This window comes from Sporothrix brasiliensis, assembly GCF_000820605.1.
Source record: "Sporothrix brasiliensis 5110 chromosome Unknown Cont19, whole genome shotgun sequence".
NCBI classification, from domain to species: domain Eukaryota; kingdom Fungi; phylum Ascomycota; class Sordariomycetes; order Ophiostomatales; family Ophiostomataceae; genus Sporothrix; species Sporothrix brasiliensis.
In genome coordinates, this window is record NW_024467138.1 from 1,940,732 (window position 1) to 1,967,454 (window position 26,723).

Here is a 26,723-nt window from a genome sequence, read left to right on the forward strand (position 1 = left end):
TGCGCATTGTGTGTGGCCGTTGGAAGGTCCGATTGTCTCGTTTGCACCTTCCATCGTTACAGAACGTTGTGCACGAAAAAAAGAGATAGGAAAGAACCAAGCAGCTCTTTCCTTGTTCTCGTCCCGTCTTGCTGCTCATCCCAGCTCTGCCTCCTGCATTCCCCAACAACAGACGTTCGTGACGCCTCAGCTGGCATCTTTTTGAATTTTGGTCTGTCAGATCGGCTCTCGCGTCAACCTGTCAACCTCACCTTTGACTGCCCTTTTAGTGCGCTCTAGCTTGCTTTCCACCAGTTCCGGGCGCCATTTTGCTGTGCTGCCCCCCTTTTAGCTCCTCTCCATACCTCAAACCAGCCTCCCCCCTCCTTTCTTTACCTTGATTTCCCCTCTCTTTTTGTTCCATACATCTTCTGCTTGTTCCTGTATCTCGGTGTTGTCTGTCGTCCCTGTTGCTTCATTCAACTCCTTTTCCTTCCGTTCTCTCCCTCCCCCATTCTCCCCGCTTCCCCCATCACTCTCCTGGTGAGCGGATCGACGACCTACCACCTGTTACTCGTTCCTGCGAGCGTCGAACAACACCACATACACATCCCACGACAGACCGCGCGCCATGACCTCGCTCAACCTTTCCATCAACGGGCCCTCCATCCGGAGCAGCTACGACTCTGTCATCAAGGCACCCAATTCGACCTCCAGCTCCCCCACCGACGTTCGCTGGGCCCTCTTTTCCGTCCAGGCACCCCTCGCCAATGCCTTCCAGGACTCGGGCAACAAGGAGAGCGTCCTCAAGGTCGACGGCACCGGGTCCGGTGAGCTCGACGAGCTCATTGAGGACTTCAGCGAAGGCCGCATCCAGTTTGCCTTTGTCCGCGTCAAGGATCCCAACTCCGGCCTGCCCAAGAATGTTCTCATTGCCTGGTGCGGTGGCGGCGTCCCCGAGCGCACAAAGGGCTATTTCACGAGCCACCTCGCTGCCGTGTCCAAGGTCCTCCACGGCTACCACGTCCAGATCACCGCCCGCTCCCAAGACGACCTCGAGATCGACAGCATCATGAAGAAGGTTTCCGACGCCTCCGGGGCCAAATACTCGGCCGGCAGTTCCGGCGATGCCGGGCCCCGCGCCGCACCGCCCCCGCTGGCCAAGAAGCCCGTGTTTGGCCCGACCAGCAGCTCGTCCGCAGCTCATGCGCCGCTCGTTGCCGCCCGCAATCGGCGGCAGGAAAACGTCGACGCCGACGGCTGGGGTGACGACGCCCCGCCCGTCACCCGCACCCAGATCGAGAAGGTCGAGTCCGCATACAAGCCTGTCAAGGTCAACATGGCGGAGCTCACCAAGCAGAGCCAGCCCCAGCCCCCTCGGGCTAGTGGTGGTGGTGGTGCTGCTGCAAGCCACAGCAACGACAATCCTGACGTCATTGGCGGCGGGTACAAGCCCGTCGGCAAGGTTGACATTGCTGCCATCCGCGCCGCCGCAAAAGAATCCCGCGACGACCGCCCGACCATTGTGAAAGGCGCCTACGAGCCTGTTGGTAAGGTGGACATTGCTGCCATTCGTGCCAAGGCCCAGCGCCCGACCGACGACGACAGCAGCGCCCGCCCCTCGCCCCCTCCTCCCTCTGCGCCGGCCGACGACGAACCGGAGCCACCCAAGAGCCTCGCCGCCCGCACCGCAATGCTCACGCCGTCCGAATCCGACCGCCTGACCTCCCTCCCTAAGCCCAAGATAGCCAACAGGTTCGGCGGCGCCCCTGCCTTCTCCGGTACGAAGGCTCCGATTCCCGGCAGCGGCAGCCTCGGCCTCGGCGCGCCCCGTCCCCCAAACCCCCTCCGGTTGGCTCGGCCAGCCGCACATTCGCCGACCAGGGCGGTAAAACGCCCGCACAGATCTGGGCGGAGAAGAAGGCCCAAGGAGGTTCCGGTGCTGCGAACCTAGCACCGTCCGGTGTCACGTCCCCGCCTCAGGTGGTGTCGCCTCTCGGCGCACAGAAGAGCGGTGGCGAGTGGAAGAGCGGGTACAAGGGCAAAAGCTGGGGCGCTGTGCAGACGACCAACTTTGGCCGTGGGGGTGCCGTCACCGAGCAGCGCACTGGTGGGTCGGTGGACGCCAAGTCCCAGGACGAGCCGCCCAGCTCGCCTGGCGGTGGCGTCTCGGCGCTGCGAGACCGCTTCAAGGGTGCCCAGCCCATGGGCCAGCCGGCTCCCTCGGCCCCCGCCATTCCTACGCACACTGGCGACAACAGCCGTGGCTTCGACAACAACAACGATGATGACGACGACTCGGCCCCGCCCCCGCCTATTCCCTCTGCCTCCCGCCCTCCAGGTGCCTTCCAGCTGCCTGGCTTGCCATCACGGCCACCGCCGCCGACGGACGAAGAAGAGGAGGAAGAGGAGTCCCACGAGCGTGAGCAGTCACCTGTCCGCCTGGCCGTCCCTGTTGCTCGTGCGCAGGAACGGGAGCCAGAGCCAGAGCCCGAGCCCGAGCAAGAAGAGGAGCCTGCGCCGCCCGTCCCCGTCGCACCACGGCCGGTTCCCCCTCCGGTGCACGATGAGCCCGAACCTGAACCGGCTGCTGCCCATGCTGGCGGTTCCGGCGGCAGTGGCCAGCGTGCGCTGGTCCAGTACGACTACGAAAAGGCCGAGGACAACGAGATTGAGCTGGTCGAGGGCCAGTACGTCACCAACATTGAACAGGTCGACGAGGATTGGTGGATGGGCACCAACGAGCACGGCGAGACTGGTCTGTTCCCTAGCAACTACGTCGAGCTCGTGGACGACGACGCGGCTCCTGCCCATCGCGACCCCACACCTGCAACGGCGACGCACGTCCCACCGCCGCCACCAGCCGAGGAGCCGGAGCACGAGGAGACGGGCGGCAAGAACCTGCCGTGGGCCTATGCCCAGTACGACTACGAGGCTGGCGAAGACAATGGTAGGTCACATCACACATGTCCAGCTACTCTATCTGAATGCAAAGTATCAAGGTTGCAAATGCTAACAGCCCGCTGCAGAGCTGAGCTTCCCTGAAGGCGCCAAGGTGACGGACATTGAGTTCCCCGACGACGACTGGTGGTTCGGCCACTACCAGGGCCAGTCGGGTCTCTTCCCGTCCAACTATGTCGAGCTGCAGCAGCACTAGACACGACGACAGGTGGAGTCGAAGGTGGATGCTCGATGGGGCGAGGCTTGTCTTAACGTCTTGCCGCGCAGTGGCCACACTTTGCTTTTCTTTTGTATGCATGCTTCGATCGCAGCTTGCCATGATTTTGCCTTTTCTACACATCGGAGATGGGGGATACTGGCTTCTGCTTCTTCTCTTTCCTATTGTTACGCTTTTATTATCTGTCAAACATTGTTCCTTTTGTCGAAATTTCATTTCGACCGGTCCCTTTTTCTTTGTTTGCTTTCTTCTTCGTTCCGGAACCATTTGAGTGGAGAATGCTTTGCCGTAGACAGACGACTTATGATGAGGGAAAGCTTGGTGGCTTAAAAAGGGGACTGTGGATGGGTTATTTGACAATTAAACTCGGTTTGTTTTGAAGGCGAGCTGTTTAAATATCGCGGGACGGTTTTCATTTTGTGAATGTGTCATTTTTCAATTGCAATTTTTATATAACGGAATAAATAAAACTGTTTCTTTTCTTTTTTCTTTTTTTTTCTTTTTTCTCTTTTTTTTTACAAAGCATTAACAATAGGTAATGGACAAACCTCGCCTATCCCCTCCACCACAGAAAAGAAAAACAACCTTGTCACTTATATTTGCCGGTTATTCTCCCAGTTGAGATGCACTGTTGCTCCATTATCAAAGAAAGTCTAATGTGGAGGCAACGCTGTCTATTGCCAAAGCAAGCAAGCCGAGGCTTCCCCGTCCCACAGCCTGTGATTCACCACACTAGAGTGAGAGCTCTCGTTGTAATCACTGCCCCGTTCTTTCCCCGCAAAATAGCGCTTCGAGGCGAGGAGAATTGGTCCACAGAAGCTGTTTTTGGGAAGAAGTAAAAGTTGGCCCGGCGGATCACGGAGAAGGAGCAACCACGGCGTTTTTGTAGTCGGATCCCACAGTAGTAAAACTGTGGAGACTCGGCCATGTTGCCTTTAGGAGACTGAAGAGCTGTAGACCCGTATCTGTGATGTAGATTGTACGACACCCTTTTCGTCGATACAATACAGCGGGACCTCGAAACTGAACCTCTTGAAGACCGCTGTTTATATCTATTTACTTCGACGGGTTGCACTCTGCCGTCCGAGTACGACAGTAAGCCAGAGCTCGAGTCTCCCTAAAACGCCCAATCAAAAGAACTAAACGAACCAAAAGGGCCAAAAGCGCCAAAATGGGCAAAGACACAAGGCATTCCGCCGGCACGCTGCGCCCGCCGCACCCGCCCATCCGCAACCCCCCCTACGCCGACTACCTCTACGACATCTATCGCTCCCGTCTGCTTGCCAGCCAACTGCCGGTCGCCACCACGGACCCCTATGCGCTGGAAGACGAGGCCCGTCGGGTCATGTCGAGCGAGGTGAAGCCCAACGAAGACGGCGAGGGTGCCATTCCTGCCCGGCCTGCTGCCTTTGGCTACATTGCAGGCGGTGCCGGCGCTGGCACGACCGTCGAAGCCAACCGCCGCGCGCTCGACCACGTTGCTCTCGTCCCGCGCATGATGCGTCCCGGAAAGGTAAAGGCAGGCACCGACGCGGCGACCGCATCGCTGCGGGACCTGCGCGTGCGCCTCTTTGGTGGGCCCGGCCGTGGCCCGCCGGTGGATCTGGCCAGCCCTGTCGTCATGGCGCCCGTCGGCGTCCAGTGCGCCTACCACCCCGACCGCGAGGTGGGCGTTGCTGGTGCCTGCGCCGAGGTGGGCGTGCCCTTTTCCATCAGCACGGCTTCGTCGTCCAGCATCGAAGAAATCAAGGCGAGCCTTGACGACACGTGCGTCGAGGACAGCGCCGCCAGTCCGGCACCCGCACCTTGGTACCAGCTGTACTGGCCCCAGGACGACGCCATCACGGCCTCGCTGCTGCAGCGTGCCCGCGCTGCCGGCTGCCGCGTGCTGCTGGTGACCGTCGACACGTTTACCATTGCGTGGCGGCCGACGGACCTGGACGCAGGGTACCTGCCGTTCATCACGACCAACGAGGGCAACGCCATTGGCTTCAGTGACCCCGTCTTCCGGAAGAAACTGGCCGAGGGCGAGCCGGGCGCAGAGGACGAGGAAGGCGATGGCGAGAGCGAGAGCGAGCCCGCCACTCCCGAAAACAACGTGCTGGCTGCTTCGCTGCGCTGGACGAGCGAGGTGTTCCCCCGTCGTGCGCGTCCCTGGTCTGACCTGGCCACACTGCGCCGCCTCTGGGGCGACGACGGCGCCATCTTGATCAAGGGCGTACAGCATCCAGACGACGCGCTCCTGGCTCGCCAGTACGGCGCTGACGGTGTGGTTGTGAGCAACCACGGCGGGCGGCAGGTGGACGGCGCTGTGGGGTCGCTCGAGATGCTGCCCGAGGTGGTGGCCGCTGTGCGGGCAGCCGAGGCGCGGGATGCCGGCGAGGCGGAGCGGAACGGCACGGGTCCACTGCAGCCGGCGCCCTTTACGATTCTGTTCGACTCGGGCATCCGGACAGGATCCGATGTGATCAAGGCGCTGTGCTTGGGCGCACAGGCCGTATTAGTGGGCCGTCCCGTGATGTACGGCCTGGGCATCGCCGGCCGCGACGGTGCAAAACATGTCCTGGCGGGTTTGCTGGCGGACCTGGACCAGACGATGAACTTGATCGGGTGTGCGACCATTGCCGACCTGGGGCCATTTATGCTTCGAAAAGGCGGTGCTGCGGTTAAGGCGTTGCTGTAGTTGGGAGGGTTTGGCTGTGTATTGACAAAATGAAAGTGCATTCAAGAAATAAAGAAAAAGAAGAAGAAGACAGAGCCGTCCGTTGTGCGGGCTCCTTTTAGATCCGTTGCCTACCAACCTGTCCCGTGTAGAAACTCTAACTATCTTGTCGTCGTTTTTGGACCGCAACCTGACGCCAATATTTTTCGCGCATTTATCATTTGTGACGTGTCGTTGTTCGTAAAATTCATTATAAAACCAACCAAGAAACGTCTACCCAATAAACTCCGTCGTGAGAAGTGTTTCCCACGGCTTGCCCGTGCCCCAGGCCTTTTGCATCAAGGCCCGCGCCCGGGTCACCTGCATCATGCCCGTCCCCTCCACGCTCAGCATGCGGTTCAGCAGGTTCTTGCGTGTGCCGTCGTCGAGACACTCGCAGCCCGCCGTGAACAGCGGGAACAACAGGCAGTTCTCGGCTGTCCCGCCAAAGCTCACGCGGCCAATGCAGTCGATGATTTGCTGCACGGGGCGCTGCACGTCTGGGTGGTCCGTTGGCTTGCCGAGAACACGGCGCTGCAGCTGCACAAGAGCTGCCCAATGGTAGGCCTCGTTGGTCGCCGTCATCTCGTCGCGGTCCCAGCGGACGGCGTCGCCGGACTGGTGCAAGTGCGCACATGGCCGTGGCCTCTGGACCATGCTGTCGCGCACATCGACCTCGAGCGACTCGACGCTCATCTTGATCTGCGTGCTGGGGATCCACGCATTCGCGTCCTTGCGTGTAATCCTCAAGCGGTCCGGCTCGTGCCGACGGACGAGCTCGGCAATCTGCGACAGGACATATATGCAGCGGGTGGTGAAGCCCATGATGCAGTCGATTTCGTCGTCGTCCTGCGGGTCGTAGACTTTGTAATCCAAGATCCAGGCGGGCGTGGCATCGGTGGGCCCGCCGCTTAATCCGCCCAAGACGTCAATGTACGCAAACCAACTCCAGAGGAAGGAGCACACTTGGCCTTCCAGCGAGCTATGGTGGTCGACCCGGAGGCCCTCCGGACGCGTGGCGATCAGCTCGCGTGCTAGCATCAGATGCCTCTGCCAAGGGATGTTGTAGCCGAATGCCGTCGGGGACACAATGGCGAGTGACGCAAGCATAATAGCCGTCGCGACATTAGCGTTCGATATTTTTTGCTTGTGGTCGTCCAAGGCCTGGCGGAGGGCAGGAAAGATGTCCTGTACCCACAAAGCGATGCGCATAACGGGTTCCGTCTGTTCTAGAATGCGTGCACGGTGGGAAGCCGAGTAGGCAAGCAGTAGGCTGAGAAGGTTGTCGTTGTTGATTGCCATTTGGGGGAGGATCGTACGGAACGGATTAGACTGTGGATCGTCATGTGGCACGAGAACCCGAGCAGTGTTGTTGATAAAGTGGTGGAAGTACTGGCAGGGTTAGCAAAGGTGCATGGAGAAGGAAACACACACACACACACACACACACACACACACACAAAGCAACGGCTTTCAGAACACGTACCAACATATTCATAGGGTTCTCCGTCAGTTTCGGGGGCAGTGTGCCGAGCGCGCGAGGAATTCGGACAGAGACAGGCGTGCTGTAGTATCCTCCCGACTCGTGGCCGGGCTTCTGTTGGCGTTCTGTGGCGTTGGTCTTGCTAGACTTGGGGCCACTTCGTACCCCCGACAAGGCGTTGGCGTCGTCGTTCTTTCCGAGATCCAGGTCTAGGAAACCAGCATCGATGCCGTAGTAACAGCTGGAGCGGTAGTGGTGATGGTTATGGTCATGCTGAGGGTCACGCTTGCTGTCTTCAGGTCTGGCTGTCTCAGCGGGTGGCGCTGGTGGGTTCGGGATGGGTGACGTCGTCGATGCCGGCGGTGTACCTGCCGCAGAGTTCGGGCCAAGAGGCCCGGAGAGCAGCGAGTTGACACTAAGACGACGGAAGTCGCTCGTTGCTTGTAAGTGCAAAAGGCTGTTGTTTGTATGGGGCGACGCCTTGCCTTGCTGTCCGTCTTCGTTGGCCCGAGGTGAGGAGCCTTCGACAGTTGGCTTGGGTGTAAAGCCAAGCGGAGGGGCGAACTGCCGTGGAGAAGGAGCGGAAAAGGAGCCAGAGACCGTAGAAGGAGACAAAGGCCAGGTCCATGCGAAATCGCGTTCGCTGGCGTCCGAATCGATCCGCTGTCGCTTTGAGTGCCGCAGGCGAGCATCGCCGGAGTCGGCTGGCGACGCGCTCTCTGGCGCGTCCGGTGCAGACAACGGCTGTGACGTCAGTTGAGGCGCTCCTGGTAAGAGCATCCGCGCTCCGTCAGGCGACTGGTGTGGAGGTGCAAGAGCCTCCTGCCCGCCCTTGGAGGCAACGCCTTTCAGTGGCTTCACGGGCCGTCGCGCGGCAAATTGCGACACGGCAGGCGACGTTGGCGAAATGGCCATGTTTGTCAGAATCTGGAACTGGCCTGCGGCGCTGCCTTGGGAGGTAGATGGCCGGCTCGGTCGTGCTGGCGCTCCCGGTCCACCTTGCGCTGGGCCGGTCGCCTGGAAAGATCCGACGCTCAGGGTCGGCTGGGCCCCATTTGCAGGCAAGGCAGAAGCCGGCGGGGCGGCGGTTGGACCCAGTTGGAACTGCGTTTCGAGTTGGGACTGTGGCAGCGGAGGCGGCGGCGGGGCGCGCTCGTCGCCCGAAGTAGGTTCGTCGAAGTCGTCATCGCCGTCCATCAGGGATCCGGCATCAAGATGGACGGCCTTAAGTTGTGGCCGCTTGGTTCGGCGGCCATCCCAGTTGAGGCGGATGCCGTAGTCGCACTGGTAGCCGCCTTTGAGACATCTAAGCAATCTGTTAGCCAGGGCCCAGCACCCGGGAAGGGAACGGAAAGAGGGCCACGTCGTACTTGGAGCAGCTCGGGCGCTCTTCGGTGCACTTGACTTTCCGTGCTTTGCACGACCAGCAGCCGCTCCTGCTGCGGCTCTTCGGCTCGCGGCCGTCGGGCTTCTTGGGCCGCGGCATGGTTGCGTGCTTTTGGATGACGGGAAAGGTTTGGTACTTCGATCGCCGGTGTGGATGTTGCTCCGTGTGCCGGAGGAGATCGCAATCACTAGACACAGGCGCACGGGCGTCAGCGGTCCGATCAGCGGACCGGATTGGAAACAGGTGGCAGCGCTGCCGCAGCCGTGGCTAGGCCGAGCGTAGTTGTTACCATCCGGAAACCGTGGTCGGTGTCAGAAGCGTGGGGAAGTGGTGATGGCAGTTGTCGCTTCTTCAATCGGCTGCTATGCCTGAAGCTCAATTGCGCAAGTTCGTAATCTTCCCCGCGCGAGAGGTGCTGCGGTCTGGGTTAGGTGTTCTCCGTTACCGGATCGCTGTTGGCTCACGGTCGGGGTCGATTGGAACGGACCGTCAATCTTTCAGATTGTTGCCTAGGGAGTATTATCGTCGTCTCGGTAGTTGATTTTATGCTTTGCGAGTGGCTGAAAAGAGACATGAAGCAGAAAGATAGTGGCCCAGTCAGAATCCCGAGATAATGGATTGCCTTAGGGCGGACCTGTAAAGCGACTCAAGCGCCGCTCCGTTGGTTGGCGTTAGCTCCAACAGTGACGGCGCCGTTTCTTGACGTATAGCTGTTGTTGTGAGGGGGGTGTTAGAATGTAATATATCAGGAGACAGCGACGGGGCGCCTTGGGCTGACAGCTCCAACGGCCAGGATCTCTCAGTGGGACGTGCGTGCGAGTGGCCGCTTGTTAGTCCTGGTCGTTCGGTTTCTTTGGTTGGAAAGTTGGTGATGATTTTGAGCTAGAGGACTGGATGCATGTTTTTCTTGCATATCCTCTCATGCATTTCAAGTGCTTTGTTTAGGAAGGTGCGACTTTCTTCTACCGAAGGAGCGGAGGAGGGGCGTTCTTGCTCTGTTTTTTATATCGTTTTCTCTGCTGGGGAACCGTTACTACGCGCTTGCTCTTTCCTGCGGTTTGGTCTGGCCGTTCCTTCTGAATTTGATATGCCAGATCCAACGGAAAGAACGGTAAAGCAGAACGCAGCCTCGACCTTTTCGGATCATTTATCAGCTACAATCGCGGATGCTGTGTGTTCTCGGACCTTGTGAATTCGTTTCTCCCTAATTTAAGAGAGTCTTGTCTTCTCCATAAAGATTTTTACCATCAGTCTTCGGTTAGACAAGGCTTCAGTGAGAGCGAACGGCAGCTCGAGAAAGTGGAGACCGCCCTGTTGGTGGGTTGCAGCTTCCTGTACATGAAGAAAGACGTACAGCACCTGCTTTCCTGGAGGATGAAATAGCGGACGGCAAGTACGACATAAGTAAGGCACAGAGGAAAGAACGCACCAACGGGAAGATCCCGCTGGGAAGGTACGGGAATCGAATAGAATGCATCTGCTACGCTGTATCTCCATGGGCATCTCGGCACATTTTTTGGATCAAAGGAAGAAGGCAGAGGCTCTACTGCAATTTGGAGCAGGTCCAGACGAGCCGCTTACCCACGATAACATAATCTGGCGGCTGGAAGCTAATGTGCGACGAATGGCACTGCAGCAGAACCATCTGAGAATCACAGATTTTGTTGAGGGTAACAAGACAGCATCGTGGGTACGTCGGAATACAATGGCGACGCAAGGAATATTACAGTCGCATAATGGTTTGCTTAGGTTCCTGCTTGCTCTTTGTTCTGGAGTATCGATAAGAATTTTCGCGGGTTTTCGTGCAGCCGCAACGCAACCATTGTTGTTGTTCGTCGACTCTTGCAGACAGCCAGTTCCTGCGGCATTGTCGGCGCGTTATGGCGCATATTGGCCTTGGGACACGACTATACTACGTCTGAAATGGTGGGCGGTTGACACGGTCGAGGCGCAAGAACCTGGACAATGTGACGCAGCGCGTGCAGACAGGAACGCAGCCACGGCCGCGGAAGCGGTACGCAGCGGCATTTGGGACGCGCTTAGATTTCAGATGTCAGCCTTCAACTTGCAAATGTCGCTTTTCGTATTATGGTATCGCGTGTCTATCTTTTCTCTCGCGCCCTATTGGACGTCGATGCTGAGGATCTTGATGTCTTCTTCGGGCCGCTCTTTGAACGTGCGTGTGTTCTCAATGCGGTGCACCACGTCCGTACCCTGGTGGACGCGGCCAAAGATTGTGTGCTTGTTGTCAAGCCAGGGCTGCGTTGTTAGTATGCGTCGGCGGACACGAAACAAAACAGAAGAAACGGAGAGAACAAAGGGGGGAGACGGGGGTGACGCACTGTTTTCACCGTGGTGATAAAAAACTGGCTGCCGTTGGTGTTCGGCCCTGCATTGGCCATACTGACGGTGTACGGCTTGTCATGCTTGAGCGAGCTGAACTCGTCCTCAAACGTATGGCCCCAGATGCTGTCGCCGCCGGTGCCGTCGCCCATGGGGTCGCCGCCCTGGATCATGAACTGGCGGATGACGCGGTGGAAGATGGTGTTGTTGTAGTAGCCGCGGCGGGCGTGCGTCACAAAGTTCTCGACCGCCTTGGGCGCCGAGCCAGGGAACAGGCGGATGTGGATGTCTCCGTGCGTCGTGTGCATAATGGCGTTGGTGCCCGACGCGGCCTCCTTGCTGTCCGCGGCGCCCTGCTTCTTGCTGCCCTTGCCCTGGCCAGACACTGTGGGCCTCTCGTTCAGAATGTCACGGGCGTTGCCCTTGGGGATGTCCACCTGGTTGGTGAACATATAGAAGCGCGCCTTGCCGACGGCCGTGGCGACCAAAATTGGATCGCGCACTTCCGATTCCTGCAGCAGCGGATTGCTCGACGCGGCCATGGCCACCGTGGTGACGCCCTTCTTCTGCGGCTGGCCCTGGTAGAGCGCCAGCTGCAGCGGACGGATGTGCTCGTCGGCGCCGTACAGCTTGACGACCTGGTTCGTAACTGTGTTGACGACCTTGATGCCGAGCATGGAGCCGTACAGCAAGAAATGGCCAGACTCGTCAAAGACCACATTGGCCTTGTTGCGCAGCGCGTCCGACTCGAGCTCGTGCTCGGCGGCCAGGCGGCGACCAAACTCCACCGCGTCCAGCTGGCGCAGCGCCGTGCCGGCCTGCTGCATGTCCTCGAGGGTGCGCAGCGACTCGTCGTACGTGCGGGTCAGCTTGCCCGTGGCAAAGTCAAAGAGGCGCACTTTGCGGTCGGGCATGCTGAGTGTGGCGAACTGCTGTCCCGTGGGCGAGAGGGCGAGCGCCGTCGGCACAGTTTTGTTCTTCTTGAACTCAAATAGGCTCGTTGAGCTCTTGAGGCGAAAGACGTTGTCGGGCTTCTCGTACGTGCCGTTGGGACGCCAGTACTCGACCATGCCGCCGCTGTCCGCGGACACGACGCAGTCGTAGGGTTCGTTGTACGCCATGAGCGTGACGGGGGTGCGGTGCATGGATTTGATGGTGTGGATAGGCTTCTGAGGCGCGACGTCGTCGACAACGGCAGCATCGGTTGGCGGCTTCTTGGACGTCGCGGCTGCTGCCTCGCCCCGCCCGTCGTAGATGTGGATAGCGGACGACTCCGCGTCCGCCACCGCCAGAAGAGGCAGCGACGCGCCGCGCCGGTGCACCCAGCAAATGCAGCGGGGCACAAAGTCGATGGCGATCATGGACAGAAGGTCGAACGTCGCCACGTCGAAGATCTTGATCGTGGAGTCGGTGGCACCAGCCGATGCAAAACTGCGGCCGTCGCGGCTGGCCGACACGGACGCAATGGGGCCTTGGTGCGCGCTGAACTGCTTGACAAACTCAATGCCTTCGGCCACCTTTTTCCAGAATTTGACGACGCCGTCGACAGACGTCGTGATCAGGAAATCGGTCCCCGGCGTGAGCGTCAGGAACGACAGCTGCTCCTTGTGCATGAGCGACTTGGAGTAGCGTTGCGACGCCGGCAGCGCCGACACAAACAGCTTCTCATGCTTCAGGACGCGCCGCTTCTTCTTGGGCGCGGCCGCAGCTGCGGTAGCCGACGGCAGCTGCGGGCCCATGTCATCATCAGAGTCGGAGTCGGAGTCGGAACCAGAACCTGACTCGGAGCCCGAGCCGTCTTCTGCGCTGCCCTCGCGCTCCGCAAACTCGGCATGGCTGCGCTTGTTCGGCTTTCCGTCGGCGCCGCCCGTCGGTGTGTCGGCCATGTCGGGCAGAAGGGAGCGAGGAGGAGGTACGGGGTCGGGGAGGGATAATGGGCGTCGTGGTCGAGGCTGTTGTCAGTGCTGAGGTCGAAGAGCAGACGTTGAAATTTCTTAGGCCAGCTGTGCCTGCCTTTGTTTGGTTTTGGCGCGGGAGGTGCGCTGCAGCCTCTAGTACCTTCATGACTGTTGGAAGGTCTCTTTTAGCGGAGAGGCTCGCTAGCTCTCAGGGCCTCGGGGCCTTTCCAGCCTTCAATATTGAGCCACGTAGTGTTATAAGCTTGACTTGCAAACGCTCATTATCGTCAGATCTCCTGATACCGAATCCGACTTTCCTTTCAGATCAGGACACTACTAGGTTGAATAGCTGCATTCGCGTGTTTAAATGCCGAGGCTGCCTCCTCTGTCAGGCACAAGACACGTTTCTAGTGGATCGGTAGAGGCCGGTATGATGTCAGGGCGCTTTTTAGCGGTAATACTACAGTACAGCGCTTGGCCAGCTAGTTAGTATGTCGTAGTTCCGACAAACGGCTACAGCGTGGCAGCCTCTTTTCCACACCCGCCTTCCTCTTCCGCGCTTCTCCCTTCCTTCCCTCTTTCCTTTTCCCATCTTCCCTCTTCGCACCCAGGAAGCGATTTTGCTGTCTTCAGCCCTAACGACAAAGCCTCACACGCCCGTCTTTCTATTCGACCGCACCCACACCGGCCGCCGACATGGATCCCCACCACCCGCTCCAGCGCCTGGCCTCGCCGGCGCGTTCGGCCTCTTTCGTCCTGCACCTTGCTGGCATCTGCTCGTTCCTGGCTTCGTTTGCCTACTTGCGCATGTTCCCGCAGCTGCCCGCAGACAGCTTCGGCGGCGACTTTCAATTCCTGACGATTCTCGGTCTGACCCTCTCGCTCGCCACGTTCGCCGTCGGCTACGCTGCCGACTTGTCGCTGTCGCGGCAGCTGTTCGATGCTAAGAACTTCCTGGCTGTCTGCGTCGCACCTCTCGAGGTGCTCATCAGCGTTCTCTACTGGACCCTCTGCACCATCGACCGCGACCTCGTGTACCCGCCGGATGTGGATGTCGCGCTGCCGCTGCTGCCCGACGTAGGCTTCCACCTGGCGCCAGCGCTGTTCCTGACGGCCGACCTGTTGCTGTTCAGCCCGCCATGGACGATCCGCTTGCAGGAGGCGTTGATTCTGAGCTTGTGTATTGCCTTCTTCTACTGGGCGTGGATCGAGTACTGCTTTAGTTTTAACGGATAGTGAGTCGCGACGTTTTCTGACACATGCCTTCCTGCTTCGGCCATTGCTAACGTCTCCCAGCTATCCGTATCCCATCTTTCAGATGCTCACGACGCAGCAGCGCGTCTTCTTGTTTGCCTTCTCGGCCATTCTCATGACTGGCAGCACTGTCCTGCTCAAGCGGCTGTACCACATACTCAACGGTGGCACTCCGTCGGGTTCAAAGGAGGATTGAGGGCCGGAGACGAACAGCCGAGCCGACGGACGGAAAACCAACATATGATCTAAAGCGGACTCCTGTAAGGGACACATGGCCATCCGACGTCTACGAAAGAACGTACCACCGCCGCACGGACACAATATACACAACCAGGATAGGATACAGGGTACGGCATACACAAACCGAGAGATGTCCGTGCCAAGACGAGTAGTTGTGAGGGAAGAAATACCAGGATATTTCAGAGAATCAAAATAGACAAGCAAAATAGATACCCACAAAGATCAATATAAGAACAGCAGATCACACCCACAGACCCCCTCTTGCGACCCCTCCGTGCAGATCAAATCAGAAAGTGCTGAAAGAACCACTCAACCATCTTCAACTGAAAACATGTATCGTTGGCAAGTATGGTCTCAAGTCGTCGTGGCCGTACACGGCTGCAAAGACAAGCCTGGAAGGCTGCACGTGTCAATGACAGCACCAGCGTGGCGGCTGTAATTGGCTAGGTTCATGGAAAGCCACAGTGCTGTTTTGTGGCCCACAGCGACCTACCCCTGTCCTCTCAACCCCACCATAGAAAAGCTGCATTTTATTTTGCATTTATTTCTGCGCGTATTTTAATATTTTAATTCCAGCCCGCCCGCACAGCGTTGACTCACGCCTAAATCGGACGAACAGAAACGACATGAAAATGACAAGAGGACGACAAGGCGTATGACCTTGGACTCTCGGCGCCCTGCGCGTGGCGACTCGTAGACCCCAATTGACCTATCACCCCTCCAAGTCGAACCCAAAAATATGAATATGAAAAAAAAAAGGAAAAAGGCCGGAGCCAATCCTGCGCACAGGTTTCTTTGATGTTCTTTTTGGCCCTCTTTTAACAAGCTGTAACTCTCTCGTCTTACCGTCTTTCCGTATATGAACATTTTTTGACATTTGACAACTTGTCTTGTTGTACTCCACTGTTCTTCTTTCTTCTACGATTGCATTGAAGTGTGAATAGAACAGGTACTCTTGCTTCTCTGTTCCTTCCTATTTTAGATCAGCCTGCCATTGCTCCGACGCCGCGCCGATTTATTTTGTTCACCGACCTGCTATTACGCCTTTCGTCTGCGCCCGTTCTACATTACCGTACTTCTCGCCATGTCTGTAAGTAACGGATGTTCGCTGGCGTTTTCGCTGGACCATCAGCTGCCACCATGACTGGTACTGGCTCTCGACTTGGAAGCTCTCTTGCTGACCTGATGCCGCCAGTCCTTCTACATTGAGAACAAGAACGTGGGCAACCGCGAGGAAAGCGAGGATTGGAGAAGTACTTAGCCCCGGCTCCTGTTGCTGTATTTTGTTTCGTCGTGTGTCCTTCGTTCAAAGTCTAATTGCTTCCGTCGTCTAGTTCGCGGATACAACCCCCTCACGCCGCCCGACCTGCTCCAGCACGAGATCAAGCAGACTCCTGCGTCCAAGAAGACTGTTGTCGAGGGCCGCAAGGAGGTCGAGGCCGTCGTCAATGGCCGCGATGCCAACGGCCGCCTGCTCGTCATCATCGGGCCCTGCTCCATCCACGACCCGGAGGCCGCCCTCGCCTACTGCGACATGCTCCTTGCTGAGAAGGAGAAGCACAAGAACGAGCTCCTGATCGTCATGCGCTCGTACCTCGAGAAGCCCCGCACCACCGTTGGCTGGAAGGGCCTGATCAACGACCCGGACATTGACAACAGCTTCCAGATCAACAAGGGCCTGCGGCTGTCGCGCCAGCTCTTTGTCGACCTCACGAGCAAGGGCATGCCCATTGCGAGCGAGATGCTCGACACCATCTCGCCGCAGTTCCTGGCCGATCTGCTGTCCGTCGGCGCCGTCGGCGCCCGCACCACCGAGAGCCAGCTGCACCGCGAGCTGGCCAGCGGCCTGAGTTTCCCTGTCGGCTTCAAGAACGGCACGGACGGTTCGCTGGGCGTTGCCATTGACGCCATTGGCGCCGTCAAGCACCCGCACCACTTCCTGTCGGTCACGAAGCCGGGCGTCGTGTCGATTGTTGGCACCGTCGGCAACGAGGACTGCTTCGTGGTCCTGCGCGGCGGCACCAAGGGCACCAACTACGATGCGGCGAGCATTGCCGACGCCAAGGCGGCGCTGAACAAGGCCGGCCTGCCCCAGCGGCTCATGGTCGACTGCAGCCACGGCAACTCGCTCAAGAACCACAAGAACCAGCCCAAGGTCGCGGCCGACCTGGCGGGCCAGATTGCCGGGGGCGAGCATGCCATCATGGGCGTCATGATCGAGAGCAACATCAACGAAGGCAACCAGAAGGTTCCCAAGGAGGGCAAGGCTGGCCTCAAGTACGGCGTCAGCATCACAGATGCATGCATACACTGGGACGACACCGTCGACGTGCTCAGTACTCTGGCAAATGCTGTGAAGCAGCGTAGAGAGGCCGCCAAGTCAGCGTAAGGTGGGACGAGGAGGGCATCTCGTTGCTGTTGTTGAACTTGCTGCTGCCGTGTCTTTATTGGCGTTAGGGAAAACAGTGGGAGGGTCTGGTTTAAAAGCTTTTCATTGTAGTTTTGTGCATTTTATAGAATCAAACACCGCATGCACTATCGTCCCCCTTTGTTAGCAAAGGCAGCCCGTGGAATTCTGCACAACCGAAACAGTACACAACTTGGTGATAGCTCTTGAAAACGGTGGTCTCAACAAGCTCAAATCGAGGCAAAAGTCGGCGCTAGTTCTCTGTAACGGGGCACATTATGTTGGCAGTAGCCCCCCACAGCTTCGCTAAAAGTCGGGGCGTGCTTTCCACCGTACGGCTATCAAACGGAGTGGACCGTTTCCATTCGACGCTCTGTGATGCTCCGTTTTGAGATTGCATGCGAAAGCTTCACAATTCTAAGCACAGTGGCTAGTTTTGTGAGGAGGCCACAGAGATTCGGTTACTTAGTGGTAATGAGGTAAATAGAGTCCTGAAGTAGCTCGATGAAGCTATCAATTAATATGATGCAAATGAAGGAAGCACATTTGAATGGAGATAAACGGTATCGAAACGGGAACCCGAAATCATTTGGAAAGAACTCCTCGACGGCCTGAGGCAGTAGGCTCTCACTAACCAGATAGTTTTGGTGCACCATACTTCCATTCCAGGCTCCTCGATTGGCGGGTGAATATTGTGGGGGATTTTTCGTTTGGTTTTCGCGCTGGTGAGCGATTAACTGCCCCTTTGCCCGAACACTCTCATTGCTCTGCTAATGTATTCACGTGCACGCCCTCGTGACAGAGCTAATGCCGGATGGACCAATGAGCGCCGGGCTAAACCGGAATTACTGGGCATTTGTGGAAGGAGTTGGGTGCCAGCTTCCCGTTTCCTCGCTCTGCCCGCTGTCCACCGCAAGCAATTTTCGAAAATTCCTTTGGCTTCTGAGAGCAATCCACCACCACCCACACAACACGACCTCTCTCACACCCGTCGACCGTCGTCACCCTCTTCCCTCTTGTGCGTGTCGCCCTTGAGAGACCCATTGGCAAACGTTGCGATTGCCATCGACGACACACTCAACCCGGGACACCTCCCCCCCTCTCCTCTCCCGTTCTCTTCCGTCGACGAGAAAGTCTACTTCGCCCAACATGTTCGCAAGGTCCAGCCTGCGGTCCACGCGGGCGTTTGCCGGCATCAATGTCACCAAGGTCAGCCTGTGCCCAATTGCCCTCGCTGCCGGGGCAAGCTGGGGAGAAATTGCTGTTGCCGGTCTGGGTTGTTGGACGGATCGATTGGCCACGGGCGGGATGGCATCTCGACGCGTCCCGATTTTGCACCTCCTCGACGGCCAATTGACCGAAGGAACACACCCAGCTACCGACACGACTACTTTCCCGGCTTGCTGAACCCCGGCATGAACTTGTTTTGTTCGTTCTTGTCAAGTGAACACCTCATTAACATCAAACAGCGCGCCACTTCTACGAGCTCCGGTGCCGCCGAGGCCTCGCCCCTGCGCCTGAACATCGCTGCCGCCGCGTCCACTGCCGTCGCCATCGGCTCGGCTGCCTGGTACTACCACCTTTACGGCCCTGTTGCCCAGGCGTCGGCACCGGCAGAGGAGGGGTAAGTTTATGCTTGTTTATGTTGGCGCGTTGCGGAGGCACAGGACAACATCGTCTTCCGAAGGGATATTCGGCCACGTGCCGATCGTACCTCATCGACAGCCAATGGGCGTCATATGGCATCGGGGTGTTGCCATGTACCGTTCATTGTTGTCTTCCAATATTACCTCGGCGCTGTGCTGTTGTCAGAGTCGAATATCGACAAATTCGAGAACATGTGCTAACAATGCGTTAGTCTCCACCCCGCCAAGTACCCCTGGGTCCACGAGCAGATGTTCAAGACCTTTGACCACCAGGCGTGAGTTCTTCCCCGTTGCCATGTCCTCCCATTGTGCTCAGCTGCAGCGCGCTAACTTCGCTTACCGCAGTCTGCGCCGTGGTTTCCAGGTCTACCGCGAGGTCTGTGCCGCCTGCCACTCGCTCAACCGTATTCCCTTCCGCACTCTGGTCGGCTCCGTCCTGACCGTCGACGAGGCCAAGGCTTTGGCTGAGGAGAACGAGTACGACGCCGAGCCCAACGACCAGGGTATCATCGAGAAGCGTCCCGGCAAGCTGTCGGACTACCTGCCCGACCCGTACCCGAACGAGGAGGCCTCGCGTTTCGCCAACGCCGGTGCCCTGCCGCCTGATCTGTCGCTGATTGTCAAGGCTCGCCACGGTGGCTGCAACTACATCTTCTCGCTGCTGACTGGCTACCCCGAGGAGCCTCCCGCAGGCGCCCAGGTTGGTGCTGGCCTCAACTTCAACCCCTACTTCCCCGGCACCGGCATCGCCATGGCCCGTGTTCTGTTCGACGGCCTCGTCGAGTATGAGGACGGTACCCCGGCTTCGACGTCTCAGATGGCCAAGGATGTCGTCGAGTTCCTGAACTGGGCGGCCGAGCCCGAGATGGACGACCGGAAAAAGATGGGCATGAAGGTGCTTGTTGTGACGTCGGCTCTGTTCGCCCTCAGCGTTTGGGTCAAGCGGTACAAGTGGGCCTGGCTGAAGTCGCGGAAGATCGTCTACGACCCTCCCAAGGGCTCGTCGGGTGGTCACTAAGGGGTGACTGCGTCCTCCTTTGATGACAGGATCAGACGAGAAGCGACGTCACCACAACACAAGAACATAAAACACAACTCTCTCCCTCTCTCTCTTTCTCGACACGAGACTATATTTGACAGGGGCGATATTATATACACAGCAAAAGAAAAAACTTATCTGCATGCAAATTCATAAAAACGATACAAGAACGGTGGCTGGCGACGGGGCGGAAACCTAGAGCGCGACATTGTTTCGGTGGTGGGGAGAGGATTCTTTGTTTTTCTCAGAAGAACTCCTGTCCCCTTGCTTTCTTTGGTTTTTTTCCTTAATTTTACTCTATTTCTTGTTTTTGCGAATGGTTGGCTGAACTTGGGGCTGGTGGACGGTAGAGGAACGCCCTGGACGTTGGGGAGAGGGAAGATTGAGGGCGATGGAACTAGGACGGAGATGTCTTTTTCTTTTCTTTTTTTCTCCAACCTATTCCGTTGCTCTCTTCTGCCTCGAACTGTGTATCTTTACTCTAAAAGGAGAAGAAACCATTTAACATCATTTAACAAAGGGTGCGTAGGAACACATGAAACGTCGGTGGCGGGCCGAAGACGATACAACGATGTGAGACATGAACTGCCGTAGAATCATACATCTTTTTTATGTTTAAAACTCTTTCAGTTGTATAAATGATTTTACTGATTTGCAAATTCTGCGAAGTTGGCCGACTTTGAAGTATGTTTATATGTTCATGCAATAATTATTTAAATTTCGCCAAAAAAACAATTTTTTTTTTTTTTAAAAAAAAGAAGAACTGTATTAATCTAACGATTCAAAAAGGCAACTGTTATATCAATGGCAACGAATATGAGAGCAAAAGACGTTGGTGCTCTGGTGGTGACTTGTGGTCTTGCCTGGTCCAAAACCGTAACAGCCCACTAATATTGGAAAGTTCCTGCCTGTTTTTGCTTTCCGCCAGCGCCTTCCGTACGCGGTACAAGGCCTGACCTGGATAAACAAACAGCCTTCAAACTTCGCCTTCTCCAGATTCCTGCCACAGCCAACAAAACAACAAAATGATTTATCACGATTGGAAGTTCTGACCACCGACGGAATGGAGGGTGCATCCGCATCAGTTGTTGACGATCCAGGATTGACATCTGCGTCGCCCTCGCCGTTTAATCTCGACGCAGCCAACGACCTGCTCGCAGCGTTTGACGTTGATGATCCTGAATCACGAGCCTTTCTGGCCGGGCTGCTCGCCTCGGGGACGGTGCCACCCGAAGAAGTCGAGCTTCTCGAAGGAATCAATGGGGTCGGCGGAGGGAAGACGGCGGGCCGGAGCTCAAAATTACGGCCAGAAGTGGGATCAGAGCCACCATCGACATCGGCATCGCCTTCTCCAACCCCTTCTCCAAGCAAACGGCCGCGAAAGCAACAGACACAACAAGGTCGGACAGTTGGAATACTCGGCAGGGAGAAGAAACCAGGAAAACGCCGTGGAGGTGACACTTCCGCGGTCGGTCTGAAGGCAAGTGTCTCGCCGTTCTTTGCAGACGATGTGTCGTCGTCAGGCGATAGCAATGAAGAAGAAGTGAAGGGAGAGGAGGGCCATAGAGATACTAGGGGCCTGGATGCGGCTCAAGAACAGCCAGGTTTGCCAACCGCGACATTCACAAGAACCATGGTCATTTGCACGAAAAGGACCGTCGTGGGCGGAAATGCAGAGCATCCAGAGCCGATAACGACGATACCGTCGCGGACCAAGGATATGCAGTCAGCAGAGGCGGCAAAAGAAGCAAAAGCATCAAAAGCCAAACCACATAAATCAAGGAGACCGTCACCGACCAAGACATCAAATAGTGAACCGCAGTCATTGGCACGACCAACATCTCCAGTGTGCTTGTCTCCCGTCTCGTCAGCCTTGCTGAGCACACCGAAGCGGAAGCGAGAAACGACATCCTGCTTTTTTACACCTCCTTCGTCACACCACCGGCGGCGACGCGAAGAAGGCGACAGCAGCTGCAGTGAAGATGACCCTCCGTCATATCCCCCCGACGCTTCTTCACCAGTACCCGTTGCTGTCCCGGAAAAAACGAAGAAGCCTGCCCGCCCTCGCCGTGGAACGGTCTCGGCCCTGCCGTTCCCGCGCCTCGACGCGCCTCATTTTGGACTGGTGCAGGAACAGCTCTCGGCCGACCCATTTTGGCACATGATTGCGCTTGTCTTTTTGACACGCGTGTCTGGACATGTTTCACTGCCGGTGTTCTGGGCCCTCAAGGCCCGGTTCTCCTCTCCACAAGCACTCGTTGACGCCGACCCCCGTGACCTTATGGCTATGGTGCGACACCTGGGTATGGCGACGGTGCGGTGCACAGCCATCCAGAGGTACGCACGCGGTTGGCTAAAGCGCCCACCACAGCCGGGCGTTTGCACTACGGTCAGGAACTATCCGACACCGCCAGAAGGGAACCCCGAAGAGCCTGGGCGGACTAGTCAGCGCCAGAAACCAGAGCCTGGGCGTCCTCTTGGTTCACAGTGGGAGATTGGCCACTTGACCCAGGGTACATATGCGGTCGATTCGTGGCGGATCTTTTGCCGGGACGTGTTGCTGGGTCGGTCGAATGATTGGAAGGGTGACGATGGCGGGTGTATGTCTGGTCGCCGCCGGCGGGAGGAGGACGAAGATGACATTACGTCCGAAGGCCCATCCGAGTCAGGCTGGGATGCTGGGCGAAAGTTCTCTCCAAAGTCTGACGAGCCTTTCCAGCCCGAGTGGATGCGGGTGCTGCCGCGTGACAAGGAGCTGCGAGCATGTCTGCGGTGGATGTGGATGCGGGAGGGGTGGGACTGGGACCCACGAACGGGAGAGCGGACGGTGCTGAGAGAAGATCTTCGACAGGCGGTGGACGAAGGCCGCGTGGCATACGATACCAAGGGACAATTGCAGATTGTCGAGGGAGATGTCAAGCGGGAAAATAAGCGGGAGAGGCTGGATGTGATTTTATGAGGACAAAATACGACAATGTACGACTGGATGGAACTACCACGAGATATGAATATGCCATCTATGGATTGTCCTCGTCAAAGTCGGCGGGCAGGCCGAGGCCGGGCACCGCACAGAGCCTCTCCTAGCAGGGCAGCCAAACAAATACAACAAATACATCCTAAGACCCAAAGTACCAGACGAGACTGTAGCATTGGCACAAAACTCATTCGGTCACGGTGTCCACGGTCATGACGATGGGGCGGCTTAATTGCGATTATCGACTGGACCGTGTGTTGTTGGAGAAGGCTGAGATATTCCTAAAGAGGAAGCAAAAGACAAAACAGCAAATGGGATACGGCAACCGACGATTCCAGTGCCGTTGAAGTGTGAAGTTTTGCGGTCACTGATTGCGTACTTACAGGCGATTCGAAGCATACGTAAGACGGCGAAACACAGCGGCTGGCTGGCTGGCAAGGTAAGTGATCAGCCAAACTCGCACCAAATGTTCAACCCTGCATACAATTTAAGCACGAGAAGTCTCCAGGAGCAGATGCGCATATTTACTTTGGATCCATGATAATAATACGTGAGTAAATTAGTAAAATATGGCGCTTTTATCTACTTCGCGCTTACTCCGTACAGGCTCTAGGTGAAGTTCCTGATTGGGAAGGCGCACCCAGCCAGCCAGAATCCAACACCGCTGACAATAGACACTGGTTGTCTCGAGACATGCGTTACGTAGATGTGTCCTTGGGCCGGAAGTCTTGGCTGCAGTGAGCCGTGAGCCTGTTGTCGTCGATGCATTTCCCTTTTCCTTCTTTTATCGGGATCCTTTTCGAAGGAACGTTTTCCGACCTCTTCCCGTATCTTTCGGGACATGCATGCCGGGTTCGTCCAGAGACAAGTTGGCATTATTTTGTGCTGTCCATCTGTTGCTCTCGGTCCTTTGTAAAGCAGCAACCATCGAACCATTGCCAAGCTTGCCTCCTCGGTTGTCTGCGGTTCACTTGATTTTGGTGCTGTGCGACGTTTGTAGGTTCTCGTGTTGAAACGGCAGTCGGCCCAAAACGGCAGTCGGAGGCTGAAGAAACAGCCAATCAGACTCCTCTACTTAGACCCACGCCGGCCCGGTCCCACCACATACACTTCTCTTCAATCCCCCCCAAGCGACACCAACGGCCCCAGCAGCCGCGACCGCCGGCCGGCGATCCACACTTGTGCCGTTGGGTAGCCGTTCCGGGCACGACTCTTCCGTGCCTCGCCGATTTTTTCGATTTTCTCCCCCGCTCCCTCAGCATGGCTAGGAAAATATCTGCCCACATCCCTTTCCCCCCCCTCGTCCGTTGGATATCAATGTCTCTCCCATTCCGCCGTAGTGGATTCTTCTGCAGGCGTATTGGACACACATCCCGGCACACTGCCAAATGTGTTTTCTTTTTCCCGCTCTTTTCGTCTTCTCCTGCAGACTGTGACGGAAGAAGTCTGCTTATCTTGTGGCTGCATCCGCCTTGTGTCTTGATCTTCCCAAACGGGTCCTTGACGTTCAAACCCGGTCCAACCAGATAACACGGCAACACGCCGATTTTCCACAGTCTGTTTTCATTTTCGTTTTTGTTATCGTTTTGCTTCACGTTTCTTTCGTGATTGCACTCTACGATGCATTGCCTCCGGATAACAGTCGAGTCGTCTTGGCGCCCGTTCGGGAGCGTACTTTCCTTTCTCGTCTTGGCCTTGGCCTGGGCTGCCCCTTCTCCGCGGTCTAGTAGAGCCTTCGAGTCATGTAGTTTTGTAGCCGATCGAACGCATCCACCTTGTGCGCCACCGAGAGCCGCACGCTCTCGCCACCTGGACGTTGTATCAGTCCTCTATTTTCGTGTCAACGATGTCAGAGGCACGGCCATGAAGCCTTCCGCCAGTGAGTATTGTGGAGCTACGCGGCTCGCCCCTTTTCTCCGTCGCCGTTATCCATTCTCCCCTAGAGTCACTACCAGGCGTTAACGTTTGCCTCCACAACAAGGCCGCTGAGGCCGCTCTGGCTACGGGTTGGCGCCGCCGACCACCGTCATTAAACGCCGTGTTCTTGGACGGCTTGAGCTAGTTTGCGTTGCTTTTGCTGTTTTTTTTTTCCTTGGCCCCTTGGTTCTATAATGCATATTTAGCTGTCACGATGCGCCCCGTCTCCTTTTTTTTGCCTCGCCTTGTTTTGTTTGTATGCTTTATCTTCGTCTTCTGATTATTTTTATTTTTATTTTCCTTATGTCTTTGATTTCATATCTCTGCCGACTCTCACTGGGATCGTCACCCCACAACACCTTCAAGATCTCTCCAAAATAATAATCAAATCTAAACGGCCACCCATTCTTCTTGCCGTCGACGCCGCCTCCTTTGATCCATTTATTGTTTTGTACCGTCTCGTAAGGTGCACGACTTCTTCGGCATTTCTGTCATCGTCCTTTGATTACGACCGCCGTCATCATGGCAGATGCACAATCATCCACGGCGGACCAGCTGTTCGTTCGTCCCACTCAGACATCCCACACCGATTCGCAGCCCCCCTCTTGCGAAGACACGCAGCATCAGATGGACTCGCAGAAGGAAAAGGATTCTACGAGAAACCATGTACTTCCGACGACGTCAAAACCATCAACATCATCACCTGCAGAGAGCACCGGGTCAGAAAATGCTGTCTGGAGCCATCTGATGGCCACCGTCCGGCCAACGCTGCTGGCTGAAATCGAACTCATCCTTCTTACCATCTTCACCGGCATGCAAGGTAAGCCAAGGCCGTGGTTACCAGGCACCCTGACTCTTCGAAGACTAACACCACTGTCACAGATGCCGTTTCCTTCCCCGACTACCACTGCTTCGCCTCCAACCAGACCGGCAACACCGTCTTCCTCATGCTCGCCCTTGTGCTGCCGCACCTCAACGGCGAAATGTTCTTCACTGCCAACATCGGCGCCGCGCTCGGCTTCTTTTTGGCCGGCGGCTGGCTCACGGGCCAGCTTAGCCACATCATTGGTCCCCGCAACCGCCTCTGGCTGATTGCTTGCAACTTTTGGCAATCCGTCCTCGTCTTTGGTGCTGGCGCCATCCAGCATGTGTATGGCATCGATATGGTGGGCAGCCGCACCATCGCCGTCATCAGCCTGCTGGCTTTCGCATCCGGCAGCCAGGTCGTCCAGTCTCGCTCGCTGGCCATGACCGAGATCAGCACCGCCATGGCCACCGCTGCCTGGGTCGACTTGCTGATCGACCCCAAACTGTTTGTCCTCTCCAACCGCCCGCGCACCCGCCGCGTCGTCTTTCTCTTTGCCCTCGTCGTCGGTGCCCTTCTCGGCGCCGCCATCTACCGTACGGTCGGCTCGTCCGTGGCCATTCTCGTGTCGGCGGGTGGTAAGATGCTGGTGGCGATCATGTACCTCTTTAACGAGGCTGAGAAGCCCAAGGAGGAGGACTCGACCGTGTAAGGGTGGTCTTGGTTTCCCTCTTCGTACCCCCCTTTACTCGTCCTTTATTTGTTTCCTTTTTCTGCAAAAGCGTTGCGATTGATCCCGAGCATTTCAATAATTTTGAGCGCTTTACACTTCTGTTTCTTCAAAAGAAACCTTTCCCTGTGAGATGATAACATGATCGATACCTGGCAATGAGTTTCAAACTGGCGATGCATTTACAGATAGACACCTAAAACGTTAATCAATAGCTGAAGCTATCTCAATTAGCTGCAAACAACACAAACACAAAAAGACAAAAGTACCAGTTGTTCCTTCCTTGTGACTTGCTTTCGCATCGTGCCTGTCGTGACTTCTTATTTCATCGTGTCTTGTGTAGCTTCCTATTTCGAATATTTAGGATTAGAACAGAAGTCACGGCTCCAAAAAATACTCTAAAGTGGCAACCGCCTGTAGGCGACCATTTTAGCGGGGCCTTTTTATGGGCGAGAAGGCGCGACACAACAACTAAAGCGGGACCACCTGACTACGCGACTGGCACAGCTTGACGCGCTCTACGCGGTCCAGAGAAACACCCTGCTGCGTCCTCCACCGCCGCCACATACAGGGCAGGTGCAATGCACGGTCGGAGGCGAACCAAGACACACACCTCAGGCAAGTGCAACCGCCCAAATTGACACTCGGAAAGCAACAGCGACCAGCAACACGCCCCAGGTTTAGATCCTGTCGAATCTCGACATCCAATCCCTCTTCCCTATTCTCTGCCTCACCCTCTTTG

At 56.8% G+C, this 26,723-nt stretch overlaps 9 protein-coding genes across 9 annotated transcripts; 7 read left to right on the plus strand and 2 right to left on the minus strand.

Moving 5' to 3' along the window:
- Nucleotides 1-610: 610 nt before the first annotated feature.
- Nucleotides 611-3,136, plus strand: SPBR_00220 (Variant SH3 domain containing protein; the record flags this gene model as incomplete). Its single annotated transcript, XM_040758539.1, has 3 exons — nucleotides 611-1,734; nucleotides 1,845-2,929; nucleotides 3,009-3,136. 3 exons carry the CDS (start codon nucleotides 611-613, stop codon nucleotides 3,134-3,136), a joined length of 2,337 nt encoding a protein of 778 aa, XP_040618355.1.
- Nucleotides 3,137-4,328: 1,192 nt separating this feature from the next.
- Nucleotides 4,329-5,840, plus strand: SPBR_00548 (lactate 2-monooxygenase; the record flags this gene model as incomplete). Its single annotated transcript, XM_040758867.1, has 1 exon — nucleotides 4,329-5,840. One exon carries the CDS (start codon nucleotides 4,329-4,331, stop codon nucleotides 5,838-5,840), a length of 1,512 nt encoding a protein of 503 aa, XP_040618356.1.
- A 252-nt stretch (nucleotides 5,841-6,092) lies between these two features.
- Nucleotides 6,093-8,827, minus strand: SPBR_00186 (c6 zinc finger domain containing protein; the record flags this gene model as incomplete). The annotated part of the gene is made up of 3 exons (XM_040758506.1): nucleotides 6,093-7,250; nucleotides 7,345-8,647; nucleotides 8,691-8,827. The coding sequence occupies 3 exons, from the start codon at nucleotides 8,825-8,827 to the stop codon at nucleotides 6,093-6,095; spliced, it is 2,598 nt and encodes an 865-aa protein (XP_040618357.1).
- Nucleotides 8,828-10,849: 2,022 nt separating this feature from the next.
- Nucleotides 10,850-12,957, minus strand: SPBR_00323 (peptidylprolyl isomerase domain and WD repeat-containing protein 1; the record flags this gene model as incomplete). Its single annotated transcript, XM_040758642.1, has 2 exons — nucleotides 10,850-10,987; nucleotides 11,071-12,957. The coding sequence occupies 2 exons, from the start codon at nucleotides 12,955-12,957 to the stop codon at nucleotides 10,850-10,852; spliced, it is 2,025 nt and encodes a 674-aa protein (XP_040618358.1).
- Nucleotides 12,958-13,665: 708 nt separating this feature from the next.
- SPBR_00975 (uncharacterized protein) lies at nucleotides 13,666-14,419 on the plus strand (the record flags this gene model as incomplete). The annotated part of the gene is made up of 2 exons (XM_040759294.1): nucleotides 13,666-14,204; nucleotides 14,266-14,419. The coding sequence occupies 2 exons, from the start codon at nucleotides 13,666-13,668 to the stop codon at nucleotides 14,417-14,419; spliced, it is 693 nt and encodes a 230-aa protein (XP_040618359.1).
- A 1,128-nt stretch (nucleotides 14,420-15,547) lies between these two features.
- Nucleotides 15,548-16,852, plus strand: SPBR_00661 (3-deoxy-7-phosphoheptulonate synthase; the record flags this gene model as incomplete). Its single annotated transcript, XM_040758980.1, has 3 exons — nucleotides 15,548-15,553; nucleotides 15,659-15,716; nucleotides 15,798-16,852. The coding sequence occupies 3 exons, from the start codon at nucleotides 15,548-15,550 to the stop codon at nucleotides 16,850-16,852; spliced, it is 1,119 nt and encodes a 372-aa protein (XP_040618360.1).
- A 1,167-nt stretch (nucleotides 16,853-18,019) lies between these two features.
- On the plus strand, nucleotides 18,020-19,534 carry SPBR_00546 (ubiquinol-cytochrome c reductase cytochrome c1 subunit; the record flags this gene model as incomplete). Its single annotated transcript, XM_040758865.1, has 4 exons — nucleotides 18,020-18,079; nucleotides 18,340-18,494; nucleotides 18,729-18,791; nucleotides 18,862-19,534. 4 exons carry the CDS (start codon nucleotides 18,020-18,022, stop codon nucleotides 19,532-19,534), a joined length of 951 nt encoding a protein of 316 aa, XP_040618361.1.
- Nucleotides 19,535-20,618: 1,084 nt separating this feature from the next.
- SPBR_00388 (uncharacterized protein) lies at nucleotides 20,619-22,514 on the plus strand (the record flags this gene model as incomplete). Its single annotated transcript, XM_040758707.1, has 1 exon — nucleotides 20,619-22,514. The coding sequence occupies one exon, from the start codon at nucleotides 20,619-20,621 to the stop codon at nucleotides 22,512-22,514; it is 1,896 nt and encodes a 631-aa protein (XP_040618362.1).
- A 2,454-nt stretch (nucleotides 22,515-24,968) lies between these two features.
- On the plus strand, nucleotides 24,969-25,963 carry SPBR_00846 (uncharacterized protein; the record flags this gene model as incomplete). Its single annotated transcript, XM_040759165.1, has 2 exons — nucleotides 24,969-25,266; nucleotides 25,329-25,963. 2 exons carry the CDS (start codon nucleotides 24,969-24,971, stop codon nucleotides 25,961-25,963), a joined length of 933 nt encoding a protein of 310 aa, XP_040618363.1.
- Nucleotides 25,964-26,723: the final 760 nt, after the last annotated feature.